Consider the following 15,735-nt stretch of genomic DNA (forward strand, 5'->3'; position numbering starts at 1 on the left):
AACGTGGTATAAAAAATGATTCTAATTTATGTTTTGTACTTTAAGTCCTATCATCAGGATCTAGCACCAAAACTAAGCAGGTTCAATGGTATGTCAGCTAAAACTTAGTTTATTCGCAAGTATATATATATATATATATATATACTTTTTTACCGCCTAATCTAATTTATTTTTGTTTATTTGAGTTGATGTAAGAGTATGATGTGATGTTGATTAAGTAGATGTAGAAAGGTTTTAGCTTTTTTTGGAACTGTAAGATAATTTATAAATAGAATTTATTGGAATAAATTCACAAGAATAGACTTGCCAAGTAATGTTAAATATTTTAGTTTATCTTTATAAGTCATTTTTTTATTAAAAGATGATAGGTCTATTTTGGTATTGATCAATTGCAAAAGTTCTACCAGCAACTACATATTTGTGTTTTTGAATTTCTGCTAAAGCATCAGCAATTGGATAGTTACAACTCAAACTTGGGTTTGTTAATTCATTTAAATACTTAAACTCATCTAATCCATCAATTATAAACAATACAGTATGATTACTAATATTAAAACCATTTAGTATATCTTAGTAGAAAATATTTAACAATTCATTAATACTAGAAATATTTTGATGTTGATTAAGTCTCCTGCATTCCAAATAAAATACAAGTTTAACATTATTCCAAATTAGATTATTTGACCAATCAAGCAAACACTTTCTAAACAACCACGTTTTTCCAATACCAGCTATTCCAGATATTAGCATTACAGATTTTTCTTCCATAAATAACTCACTATATGGAATTGGTCAATAACTCATTTGCTTTTTAAGAAACTCCTTTCGTTCAACACTACAAACAGCATCCATTTGAGTATGAACTGCATCCACAATATATAGATCAACAAATTTATGCATTAAATCAACATTGGCAGAAATTTTTAATGGTGGTTGAATTTCATTTATTTTCCTATAATTTGTAAGATAATAACTTTTCAGGGCTGCGGGTATCACTGATGTATCTAAATAAAATGCAATTTATCATCATTATCATCATCATTATCATCATCATCATCATCATCATCATCATCATCATCATCATCATCATCATCATCATCATCATCATCATCATCATCATCATCATCATCATCATCATCATCATCATCATCATCATCATTATCATCATCATCGTTATCATCGTCATCATCATCATTATCATCATCGTCATTATCATCGTCATTATCATCATCATCACCATCATCACCATCATCAACATCATCATAATCACGATTATCATCTTTTTTTATACCACAACCATATTTCTTGACTTTCAATTTTTGGTGAATTTGAAGACCTTAATAAAATTCCTGAGTTAAGTTAATAATTTGAACAGAATTTTACTTTAATTTTCATTTAAAGTAATTACTTTTAACAAACTTCTAACTAAAGGTTATTAAAGTTATTGCTTTTAATAAACTTCAAAAAAATATATTTTTTGTTTGTTTGTTTATTTTGCCGTTTAATAACATTTACAATATAAAGGTATATTAACAAAAATAGTGGCGGACATTATTTTGTCTTATCACTGAGCCCCAATCATACGTATTTACAATAAGCGTATTATATTTGTATACTTTACAAATTATTTATTGAAAACTATAAATGTAAAATAAACAACAATAAGTTTAAGAAATTTTTCAAGAACCATTTTAATATTAAAAGTATTTATCAGGTAAATTTAAGAAAAAAAACATTAAAGGTTGAAATACAAAAAAAATTAATAATAAAAAAAGATAAAATAAATTATAGACCACGTATATACAACAGCCTTAATATATACAGTTAGAAAAATAAGTATCCAAACAAAAGATTTTTTTATGGAAAATAAACTTTGTCAGGTTATTTCCGAGAAAAAAAACTTTATAAAAATAAAAGAAATGATTATTCTGAAAGAAAATTTTATTACAAATTCAATATGCAAAAAAAAAATATCAATAATAATATTTAATTGATAAAAAAATAAGATACATTTAAACTATGCAATTTTTTAGCATTAAATAAGTATCCGAACAAAATTTTAAAGATTAAGGCTTAAAGATTAACGTTTCTCCGAGTAATTATTTTTATGACTTTTTAATATCGAGTTGGACCGCCTAGAGCTTTTATGACTTCTGCAAGTCGACATGGCATCGATTCAACTAATTTCTTTGTCGTATCTGATTCGATATCAGCCCAAACTTCTTGGAGCATGATTTTTAAATCTTCTTTTCTTTTTAGACATCGTGTGCCACATTTTTTATCCAGAATAGCCCAGAGATGTTCAATTGGATTGAGATCTGGACTTTCCGCAGGCCATTCAAGTAACTCAATTTGCTTTTGGATAAGAAACTCTTTTGCTTTCTTTGACGTATGTTTAGGGTCATTGTCTTGTTGGAAGATAAAACGTTTTCCTAATCGCAGTTTTTTAGTTGAAGCCAGAAGATTTTTATTGAGAATGTTAACATAAACCTCAGAGTCCATAAGTCCATCAATAAACTCCAGTTTTCCTGTTTCGTTCCGAACCATCGATCCCTATACCATAACATTGCCTCCAATAAATTTTACTGTGCCTCGAATACAACTGAGTGTGAATGCTTCCCCTTTTTTTCTCCATACTTTTTGAGCTCCATCGGACTTCACAAGATTAAATTTTGACTCGTCCGTCCACAAAACTTTCGTCCAGAATGATACCGGCATATTTACATATTTTTTAGCAAATGCAAGTCTTCGTTTTCGATAGATTTTTGAAAGAAATGGCTTCATGAGTGGAACTCTTGCTTTGAATCCACTTTCTTTCAATCGATTTCGAATAGCAAATGAGCTCACTTTTAACCCAAAATCTTTCTCAAGAATGCTTGACACTTTTGGTGCTGATAAAAAGCAGTTTTTTTGCACCATCTTTACATATCCAAACATATTATACTTTTTAATCAGACCGCTGATGGTTTCTAATGCCATTCCAGTGGCTTTATTTATCGACCTAAACGTTTTACCTTGCTTGAACAAGTCAATAACCAAATTGCGCTGAGCTTGGGACCATTCTTTGATTTTAACTCCCATACTTGATGATATCAATGGTAAATCAAATGAATTTAAAAAAATATCAGTCAATTATTAAAAATTACTCGTTGTAAAACAACAATATTTCTAAAACCATTGATTTAAAAACTTTTTTTAATAATCAATTTCAATACTTCGTTTACAAAACAACATGTTCGGATAATTATTTTTCATTGAAGTTTTAACACTTCTTCGGGAATCGTTAAATTTTAGCAACGCAAGTTACTTACCGTTGATTAATTTTTTGCAACATAAAATCGTAATTAAATTTGCTTTTAGAATAATTATAAAAGAATTCATCAGAAACATATGTTTTTCTGAAATCACCTGACAAAGTTTATTTTTCACAATAAAATGTTTTGTTCGGATATTTATTTCTCTGACTATACATATACTTTACAACTTATTCATTGAAAATCATAAAAGTAAAATATAAAACAGTTGGTAATAAAGGAGTAAATAAATAAAGTACGAAAGATTAAAAATAAAAGAGTACTTTATTTTCAAAAATAACACAATAACATTTAAGATTAAAGGAAACACCATAACTAATTTAATGAAAAAAAGTTGAAACATTCTGAGACATTTTACATAATTGAATTTTGGTTTAAAAGAAGCGTTTAAGCTGGATATGTTTAAATCCGTAAGTAATTGCACATGTTCGATCATTTTAAACTGTTTTTTGCTAACTTTTTTGTACTTGCAATCTTAGTCAACTTTTTCCACAAATAAGGTTCACGATATTGAATTGAATATGAAATTTGTTTTTAATTTTCATTTAGGGACAATGTAGTTGTTATCTGAAAATTTTGTCGGGTATTTATGAACTACTTGGTCAAAATATGATTGAAATACTTCAGAAGATAATTAAATATTTTAGAAGATCTTTGTTTTGTACACAAACTTTAAAAATTGGTGTAAGTTGATTTTATAAATATTGGTTGCGCCATGTATAGGCTGAAGAGGTTTGCATGGTATAGTTTTATCAGCTCCAAATAATATTCTGCGTGTTTTTGTTTATTAAACAGTTTTTTTAATTTTGTCTGATTTGTACTTGCCCATGCAATATTACGCTAAATCAAATAACAATAAAGAAAAGAAAAATATACTAGCCATTTATGGAAATATTTTTTGATAATTTTTTCTCAGTACTTTTTATATGTTTACTCCGTCGTAAATCTTCATCGAATCCCAGAAGAAAACGATGTCATGTCGACTTCTTAGGGTGGTTGAAATGTTAAAGTCAGAATTTTCAACGTCAATTCCACGTTGGTTTGTAGTTGATAAACTAACGTTGAAGAAAAAGTCGTTGTTTCAACGTCTTATCGAGGAAATCTCAACGTCAGAATTTTCAAACTTTATTCCACGTTGATTTATTGTTAATAAGCTAATGTTGATTTAATCAACGTTAAATCAACATGTCTTTTTACTTTTGTTTTCATATCGAGACAATTAAGACTTCTTATGTAAAATAAAGATGGCTAATCGCTCACAGAAATGTGCTATTTTTAGTTGCATTTTATTTAAGAGTGGTAATATTTACAATATTATATATGTATATTTCATTTATGGGTAATGATTAAAGATTTTTTAGTTTATAATTTTCGTTTTATATTCTACTGGTAGGAAGTAAAAATGTTTCAATTTTAATAATATTAGTAATGATTATTGAAAATAATTCTCTTTTTCTTGCAAAACATTGTTTTACACAGCTTCAGTTAAAAAATACATTTTTTTGTTTTTTTGTAATTAATTAGTTACAAAAGTAAACTGGGTGTTATTTTAAGGTTTTATTTTATGTTCTATTTGTATTTGGAAAGGGTGGTTGAGTTTTGTAGTTTTTTGTTTACAAATGTGTGTTTGTGGTATGCCCATCTCTTTTTCCGTTCTCCTTCTGATAGTGTAATATATACTTTTGTCTGGCACTGACACTATACATTTGTAAATTACATTTAAGACTCTGCTTACAACTTTAAGTTGTGAAAAATTTATGTAGTTATTTTTATTTAATCTCGTTTACAAACTTATATAGCTCTGAAATCATTCATCGAGCACTGTTGAATATATGCACGTAAAGTTTTTACTTATATTTAAATATATTAAAATAAATTATATATATATATATATATATATATATATATATATATATATATATATATATATATATATATATATATATATATATATATATATATATTTAATATATGAACATCAATAAATACGAAATCTCTCAATACTAATTTTTTTATTTTTCTAAGAAATTTTCGCTAGATTATTGATACTAGCATCTTCAGCTATAATTACAAATTATTAATTAAATTAAATTACAATCAAATGGTAACGTCACATTTTAATGGCTTCTTTAAATTTTGCTTTAACTGGGCTTCTTTAATATTACGTAGGTATAAAAAATATATATTTTTTCCCCTAATTCAAACCACGATCCAAAAATCTTAGAAGGAATATTTAAAGGATTTATTCATAGAGCTTTATTAATTTGCTCTGAAAACTTTTTAAATAAAGAAATCGATTTCCTATTAAATATGTTTGCTAAAAATGGATATGAAGAGAAAAAATTACAAAACCTTGCATATATTGTTATAAAAAAACGACACTCAAATAATGAAATAATTTTATTTAACAAAGAAGCAACCAAGCCAACTATATCACTACCGTGGATCCCAATATTATCACCAAAACTTCGAAAAATCTTTAAGAAAGTAGGTTACAGGGCAGTCTTTAAATCTAGTGCAAATCTTAAATCTTTGCTAACTTTACGCAACAAAACAAAACTACCATCAAATAGTCATCCCGGAGTATACCTAATAGAATGCGAGTGTGAACAAAAATACATCAGCGAAAGAAAAATGAAATTAGCAACAAGAACAAAACAACACCAAAGAAATGTTTTTGAAGAAAAATTAGAACAATCTGCAATTGGGCATCATAAAATTAAATGCTCATGTAGTTTAAAATGGGATCAAGTAAAGACGTTAAAAGTAGAACCCAAAAAATTTGAAAGAAAAGTTAAAGAGGCAATCGAAATTCAGTTCAACAAATACAGACCTAAAAATAGAGGTATGAATTTAGATGATGGTCAATATGTAAAGACGCAATTCTGAAAGCAATATTTTTTATACCTACGTAATATTAAAGAAGCCCAGTTAAAGCGAAATTTAAACAAGCCAATGTGACGTTACTGTTTGATTGTAATTTAATTTAATTAATAATTTGTAATTATAGCTGAAGATGCTAGTATCAATAATCTAGCGAAAATTTCTTAGAAAAATAAAAAAATTAGTATTGAGAGAATTCGTATTTATTGATGTTCATATATTAATTATATATACATATATATATATATATATATATATATATATATATATATATATATATATATATATATATATATATATATATATATATATATATATATATATATATCTATATATATATATATATGATAATTTTACAAAAATATTCTAATATTTAGTAGAACAATAACAATTTTATTCCCAATATTGCAAAAACGCTATATAAAATATATTCCTGGCTAAACTGATAATAATATATTTATTTATAGAAAAAAAGAATTCAGTTGCTATGTCATCACAGATTACGCAATGGAGAAAAATGAATAAAATAGTAGTTGATTTATTTACTGATACAGATAATACAATAAAAACAAATAAACAACAAATAATTGTTTCAGATTATAGAGTTGTTTCAGATGAATTAATTTAGGAGAAGTTAAAGGTGTTGAAGAAACAGATTTTGACTCAGATTCCAATCTTGATCCGTGTAGTTCTGATTCTGATTCTTGTGTCTTGAATCAAGGAAACGTATAGACATATATGTTTCCATGATTCAAGACACAAGAATCAGAATCAGACATTTTTGATGACATAAGCAAATCAGTAAATGGAAATCTACGTGAAAAATTAGCGTAATGGGTTGTTGTGAATCAAACTTCGCATTTTACATCGAATCATCTTCTTTTTATTTTGAGAAACAATGGCCATGCGGAGCTTCCACAAGACGAAAGGACATTATTGAAAACTCCATGTAAAATTCCTCTGCAGAATAAGAGTGGTTGCGATTCCATTTATTAAGGTTTGGAAACTAATATTTTAAAACATTTAAGTAAATATCCAGATCTGGAGAAAATTGAATTAGTTGTGAATGTTGATGGGATACCATTATTTAACAGTACTTCAGTCGCTTTATGGCCCATAGTTTGCCCATTTTTAATTATTCAACCATTTGCTGTAGCTATTTTCTGTGGCAAGAGCAAACCTTCTAAAGAGAGCTTTATGTTTGAATTTGTAAACGAATTATCAATTTTATTACAAAATGGAAACAAAACTCCTGACAAACATTATTATGTTGTAAATGCAATGCATTTTAGTGAAGCTGCACCGAGCAGTGAAAACCTTAGGAATAAATAATAAGTTAAAAAGAGTTAAGCAGAATGAGATAAAAGTACAAAAGGACAGATGTCCAGTGGAAAACAAAGAGCCTCAAAGTAGAAAAATACTAAAAAAATGATAAGTAAAATGTTGTAACAAACAATAAACAATAGTCGAAACACAAAGAGTCATTTACTGTTGTTTTACTAAATTGTCGTAAGTGTCCAGCGTAAGTGTTATGTATTGACAGTATCAGTGTTAGAGCAGAATTATTCTTTTTATAAGTAGTTATCATACGATCTGTATTATTATGGTGGTAAACATACATTATCGATATAAGAGTGTCATAGACGTCTCGAGTAACGTATGGATTTGCGCCTTATGGTACAGTATGCACACAAGAAGACCTCCAGTTTTCGCCTGAGACCGGCATCTCAAAAGAAGTTCCACTCTGGGTCTACACCAGGGTATCTTGTTAAGGTATCCCATTGTGTTATCCGAAAAGGACTATTCTTAGAGTTTCCTGTCAGGGCATTTGCCACAGACTTCTGAATTGACACTCGGACCAGAGGACGCTTAGTGGGGCTCAGTACAATTTTCATTCAATTGTAAGTCACTTTTTTGACATGAGTGTCAATAAGTGCAGTGCTTTGTTGCAGTAAACGAGGGACAGTGAGAGTTGTGAACTGTTTTGAGTCTTATAGATGTGTATGTATTGTAGACAGTCAATGCAGTGTTCTTGTGAGTGTCTATTGTAATTTAATGTCTTGATGGTATGAGTTGTTAGTATAATATTGGTTGAAAGTCATTAAAACTGGTGTAACGTAAGATGGACGTGAACACTAGAAGTCCAATAACTTCTATTTTAAAAATAACAAACTATTGCCACTTGATATTCTAGAAAATTTAAATAGAATTACACCAATATAGTAACAATAACTTGTATATTTAGTTAACAAACTAATAATCTGTATATATATTTTACAACTCATAATCTAAGATTATATGAAATTTTGTATTTTGTATAAGTTATAAGATTACCTGTGAATATGTAATGTGACTGTAATATTACCAGGAGTATCTGAAGTGGAGTAGAATTATTTGTTTTCTAAAACAGTTAGCAGGTAGCCTCTAGTCAGTTGAACAGACTGTAGGTGTAGCATGGCTAACTTTGTATTATATACTGGTGAATATTTAATAATAAAAGATATAATAAATGGTAGGTTTCTTTACTATATCGTTTGTGAGTTTCAGCTGATCTTCAACTTGCTGTTGTTTTGTATGCAACATACTCATTCAAGTATATCATTTAATATAGTATATATTATATATATATACATATAATATAGTATATATTATGTAATATATACTATAATATATGTATGCATAATATATGTATATAACAAGGACTACTATACGGAAGGAAGCGCAAAGTCGATTTCTTGACTCCGCTAGCGAAGGTCATTCAATATTTTTCACTAAACTCTTATTTACCTAAATTTGGCCAAAATAACGTTTTATAAAATCAAATTACTGAAATATTATTAAAATAATTTTGCGTTATTGTTAATAAAAAATTAATAACAAATTAAAAACTTATTTAAAAAAGCATAAAAGATCAATATAAAAAAATTCCTCTTTGAAAAAACTTAAGCATTATATCCTCTAGAGACTTTTTAACAAAGTGAAAACTTTAAAAAAAAAAACATGAATTTAATATAATAAACTTATTAAAAAAAGAAACAACAAAATATTATATATATATATATCATAATGACATTATTCAGTTAGGCGTGCCTTCTTAATTGATGTCTGATAAAGACATGCATTTTTCGTTTGGTCTTTATCCTAATTCTGCATTCCATGCAGGAGAACATTTGCCAAACGCCTGAAAAGGCTTTTTAAAGATAAACCTAAATCATAGTATGTGTCCATTACAGAAAGAATGTTTATAAGTGTTTTTCTACAACATGCTCTGTGTTTTTTTTCTTTTACAAAGCATAAACCAATTTTAACTAGCTGATAGGTACACTCATGTGGGACTGTCAAATATCCCCTTGAAACTTCCTCAATAAAGTCTTTAGCTTCATTTGTTAGTTAAGGTTCATCATCTGGATAAACTAGTTCACCTTCACATTTTTTCACCCTGCCACATAGGCAGCAGAGTTCTCTTCAGTTTCAGAAAGACTCACATCATAAATGCATGTTTCAATTCAGGTTGCATTTTCAATACTAATTGGACCCTCGCATGTGTGACCTTTTCTATTGGGTTGCCCTACTTCCACTGATTCTAAAAATGATGCAGCAAATCGAGCTAAACGCTTTTAAAAAGCAGAGAAAACATCACCAGCTGCCATAAAAGCATTTGCCCCTGTTGATTGTCTATAAACAGAAAATTCTCCTTGTATTCTGTCACTTTGTAGCTCACGAAGCAAAACATTATCAAAACCAACTGAAAACAAATGCTTGCAGATAGCTATCAACCCTTCAGTGGTTTGCGCAAGGGCTTTTTTGGTATCATGGGTTTCACACAGAACTCATTTAGGTCCATGTCCTGATTTCATACATTTAAATATAATTTACATATGTCTAAAAACAATTGAAGATTATTTGAATCTTTATCTTGCACAGATCGGTTGTGATCTCTCAGCCTAATATCTAATATCTTTGCAGAAACATTAGCAATGTTCCACCAATCTAAAATATTCTGAACAAAAGAGGAGGTTTCATAAGCTCCTTTTAGTTTTAGGGCAGCTACTACTTTCTCATTAAATACTCTTAAAACATGTTGCACATTCTGTAGTTGAAGTCTCGAAGGATAAACAGTGGCATAGGATAAAGGAACTGATTTTAAAATGTTCTCTTTTTCATATTGATATAGACCTTTCACATCTGAAAATGAAGCTATGGTTTTATTATCTAAAGATATATTTTGACACTATTCAGAAATCCAGTTATTTCGTAAGCATTTAAGTAGATGAACCGTGTCAAACAAAAGAAAACAAACACGATGATCGTCTAATGAATGAATGGCCTGATAGTCAGTAATTCTGTTAAATATTTTGCAGTATTGCTGATTGATTTAATGATTATCAGTTACAGATCCTAAAACTATTCCACCGTGTTTTTCAATTATAATAGCAGCTTCTTTTACAACAATGAACTGATACAATGATGTTAGTTTGTGAACAGGAGTAACAGAAATCATTAAACTAGGTCCGCCATGTAAGCATTTCATCATAACACATAGCATAGAGGTTGCTTTGGATTCTGGATCATTTTTTGCCATCCCATTTAAAACTCCACATGAATAAGCAACTGTTGGTCTAATCTTTACCTCGTCAACTATCAAAATAACATTTTTCTGGTAATTATTCTTTACTTTTTCAAATCTTTTTTGTAAAACATGATCAATGTTAGTGGCAGATATTATAGACTGCAGCTTTCTTTTACTTGGAAGGACTAAAAAGTTGAATGTAGTTGCAGTTATAAAAAGACTCGATTGCAAAGTAATAATCAGCTATAGAGAAACTTTTGTTACGCAAAAGTCTAAGTTGTCTTGTAATGAAATTCAATTTCTTTTGCTTAATATCATTGTCTAATTCAAGTTCATTTTCTGAAAGAGTATTTAATACCTTTTCAATAGCATCATTAACATGGAGGTTATAATTATGAACTAAATTAATTGCTTCGAAAAATTGTCAGTAGAAGATTAAGCCATTGTTTGGATTCAATATATTACCTAATGAAACACTAATTCCATGTTTAAAAGCAGAAAAAGTTAGTGGTGAACACAAGGTACACTTATCATAAACAATAATTGTCATAAAACTCTCTTTGAAACCTTTTGACAAAAAAATGCATAAGAATTTATCCTCTTGTCGAGATATTACTATATTTTCATACTTTTTGTGTAATTCGGTGTTAGGATAAAAATCAGAAAACGAATATATCTTTTTTGATGAAATACTTCAATTGCTGATCCTCAGGCTTAGATTGGCGAAGCACAGGCTTTGGTGTTGGTAAACAGGAAAAAGGAACATTAAAAATACTTGGTGCACATGCTGGTCGAGTATAGCCACCAGGCACCTTTATCATTTCTGTATTTTCAGGCCAATGTTTTTCACATTAAAAGAATTTAGATGGCTCCATAATAAAATTTTCACGTGAAGGAAGCACGTTAATCCATCTCTGTTTCTCAACTTCATCTTTTGGTAATTTAAAAACAATACACTTTTTAAATTTATTATAATTCCCTTTACAATTTACAACGCCACATTTGTTCACGATAATAAAAGTAAAAGATTTTCAAAAATTATTACTGGAACGTAAAAGAACACTACAACTTTGATAAAAATAATGGCCTTCGCTAGCGGAGTCACGAAATAGACTTTGCGCGTTCTTCCGTTTAGAAGTCTTTGGTATATAATATGTAATATATATTATAATATATGTATTATATATATATATGTATATATATATAAAATATGTATATTTACATATATTACTATAACATAAGTAGATATTGAAGATATTCTTTCCTCCTTTTTATTTAATTTTATTCACTTGACCAAATTTTAATGTTTTTGCATTTATTTTTTAGAATCGATTAAGCGCTGTGAGCCAAATACAACAGACAAAGTAACTATATCATTTATAGTCTCTTGCCTAAATTATGCTCTTTATCGTTTGAATGGAGGTAAACGGAAATCTGACAACCACGAAATACTCAACGCCGTTAATACAAGTTCTCAAGCTTTTTTCTCTTGTTTGTTCTGGGTGGTAACAAACATATTTTCTGTTTAAAAAGATACAAGTTTTAAACAATATCTAAACAAATGTCTGCAACATTTGTTTAGATATTGTTTAAAACTTATATCTTTTGCGATGTAGTAAAAAAATATGTAGTAAACACAATATTTTGTTGAATAAATATATTTTTGTTAAACTTTACTTAATTATTAGAAGTAATATATTTTTTTATATCATGAATAAAAACTCATTTTTCATAACAATGATAAATCTTAATATAATATGATATTAATAATCTTATTAAATAATACTATATATCATATATACATATATAACATATATACTATATGTCATCATATATACATAATAATACTATATATATATATACAAATGTTATATGTGTAGTTATAACTATATATATTGTATATGTAGTTATAACTATTTAATATGTAGTATTACATCTATTTAATATGTAGTATATATATATATATATATATATATATATATATATATATATATATATATATATATATATATATATATATATATATATATATATATATATATACAAATGTTATATGTGTAGTTATAACTATATATATTGTATATGTAGTTATAACTATTTAATATGTAGTATTACATCTATTTAATATGTAGTATATATATATATATATATATATATATATATATATACATATATATATATATATATATATATATATATATATATATATATATATACAAATGTTATATGTGTAGTTATAACTATATATATTGTATATGTAGTTATAACTATTTAATATGTAGTATTACATCTATTTAATATGTAGTATATATATATATATATATATATATATATATATATATATATATATATATATATATATATATATATATATATATATATTTATTTATAGTTATAATTATATATGTTATAATTATATATATATATATAGTTATAATTATATATATATAGTTATAATTATATATATATAGTTATAATTATATATATAGTTATAATTATATATGCACATAATCGTTATGTAAAGCATAACCATTTAATGTACAGTTAAGTACACAATCATTGAGCCATAATTTTTGCAGTATGCATTCCATATTATCAGGGTTAGGGTTAGGGTTATTATGTTATTATGCATTGTTGGGTTATTATGTTATTATGCATTCAGGGTTATTATGTTATTATGCAACGTTATTATGCATTATAACGTTGTTATATATATAAATATATATATATATATATATATTTATAAATATATATATATATATATATATATATATATATATATATATATATATATATATATATATATAAATATATACTTCATAATTATAATGTTGTAAACGCCTAATGAACATATTTTTTATAATATTTAAGATCTTTTATAATAAAATAATAACAACATTAGGTGCTGTTATTAGGAATAATTGTATTATTTATATAACTGTTTTTAATACTATTTTTGAAAGCTTTAATATTATTAAATCAAAATTATATCTATTGGTATAATACTATTTCTAGATATATTTTCAGTGTTAAAAATTTGAAAGTGTTGAAGTGTGTCTAAATAAAACACATTTTCACTAACTGTGATTTTATGAGCAGGAATTTTGTGTTTGTTTTCCAAACAATGTTTCCAGCATTTTTCTAAGTACTCTGACTGTTGTTGCATTGAGGAGGAACGATAATGGGAAAATGTTTTTTTCGAATTATTGTGGTAGTTAATATTAAAGAATACTACTCCATTTTCAACTTCTTTCCACCATACATTAATGCCTTTTACTAAATAGTCAGCTGATTTTTCTAAAAGTTTTTCATATTCATTGCTATTCTTTTTAATCCAAGTAGATATTTTTGTGTCATTAAATAGACTATGTAATAACATTAACTGAAAGATGATTAGAAGATGTTTTTGTAGACAGTTTCAAATTTTGAAACATTGCTTCATCTTTTTCCACATTAGTAGTCCGACCTGCAAGCAATCTATATTGTAGTGGAGCATGGGATGTGATTGTGTAATAGTATGCACCAAAGAATTTTCGCTTGCTATTTTTTAAGTTTGCTTCTAAATGTTCTTTTATATTTATTGCATGTACATATGTGGTATTTATTAAACGAAGAATACTGTGTGTTGATCTAGATTCTTCTGGCATATAAAGGATGTTTTGTATTTCGCACAGAGTTAGTAAAAATTTAAAAACAAAGTGATCAACCTTGTAAAGTTCTAAAAACCAGTTAGTAACTATTAATAAACTTTTTCGATAGTTTGCAGGATTTTTTGCTTCAATGCCATTGAAAGAGCTTTTAATTATATTTTCTACAATTTTTTTATCTTTTTTTTCTACTAAATATGGCAATTCATCAAATATGTTTTTAATAAGGTTTAAAATATCATGCATTGATTCATTATTTAAAATTTCATAGTGTAAAAGATTTAGTCGTGTTAAAGAAGAACCTGGCTTTTTAAAAAGAAGGGCAGGCAATCCTTGCACTCCATGCATTTCATTTGCCAATAGCTCCTTTAATTTTTTGACAGATGTATTTAATGGAAATCGAATATTTCTTTCATAAAGCTCTTGTTCAATCTGATCTTTTTTAGACATAAATATAATTTGGTTTTTCCTTGGTTTTCTGCCAGCTGTGAAGTGTTAATTGCATTTAAATGGTCTATACGATTTTGTAAGGAAATGTATGGGAAGCTTAGTGATATAGATATATTATTAGAAAGATCTGCATGCATGTTGCATACCCAACAAAAATATTTACCACCCTTCCAGTTGTTCTGCTGGATTGTCACCTTTGAATATTTGTGCAACATCTAAAATAGGTGTTCCCTTGAGTTCTAAGGGATTGCTCAATTGCAAAATGTCATTAATCCTGTCATCGCTATACAAAAGTTGCTGTTCATTGGAAGGACATCTACCAAGTATGTATAAATAAGGCTTTTCAACCTCTAATTGAACAATTATATTCTCTCCATACTTTTTTTTATATTCAAAGCTGCTTAAAAATATGCTTAAAAATACATTACACTAACAGTAACAAGAAAGTGAGTGTGATTAGATATACTGGAGCAATCATGCCAAAACTTTAAATTCCTTGTTCTTTCATAAGTTTTAAGTATATTTATCAGCTCTTTTTTAGTTAAGGTGTCATATTCATCTTTGTATTCCTCAATATTATCAAGAGCATCAACAATTAGCCTTTGAGAAAGTGCTTCCAGTTCATTATCATTTCGAACTTTCATAAAAATCTCATGGTTTTTGAACATATTTAGTCTTATATTTTTCAAGAAATATCTTCTGTCTTCAATATGAACACTTTTTATGTAATTGTTTTATTTTCAGATGATTTAAAGACTTTTTCATATCTTTGAGGTACAATCTTTTCCCCTGAATTATATGTTCCATCGTCTATTATTTTTTTTGAGCTGCTGCTTTATTTTTTTATTAGTTGGCTTGCATGACAAAGATA

At 27.1% G+C, this 15,735-nt stretch overlaps 1 protein-coding gene across 1 annotated transcript in view; it reads right to left on the reverse strand.

The window, feature by feature from the left end:
- Positions 1–371: 371 nt before the first annotated feature.
- LOC136082184 (uncharacterized) overlaps positions 372–15,735 on the reverse strand; it is a 65,073-nt gene continuing 49,709 nt past the window's right edge. Inside the window, exon 4 of the mRNA XM_065800701.1 lies at positions 372–1,004. Within this exon, the coding sequence (XP_065656773.1) occupies positions 793–1,004 (212 nt within the window). The 3' untranslated portion in view covers positions 372–792. The remainder of the gene's footprint in view (positions 1,005–15,735) is intronic.

This window comes from Hydra vulgaris, chromosome 07 (genome assembly GCF_038396675.1).
Source record: "Hydra vulgaris chromosome 07, alternate assembly HydraT2T_AEP".
In the NCBI taxonomy this organism is placed as follows: Eukaryota; Metazoa; Cnidaria; class Hydrozoa; order Anthoathecata; family Hydridae; genus Hydra; species Hydra vulgaris.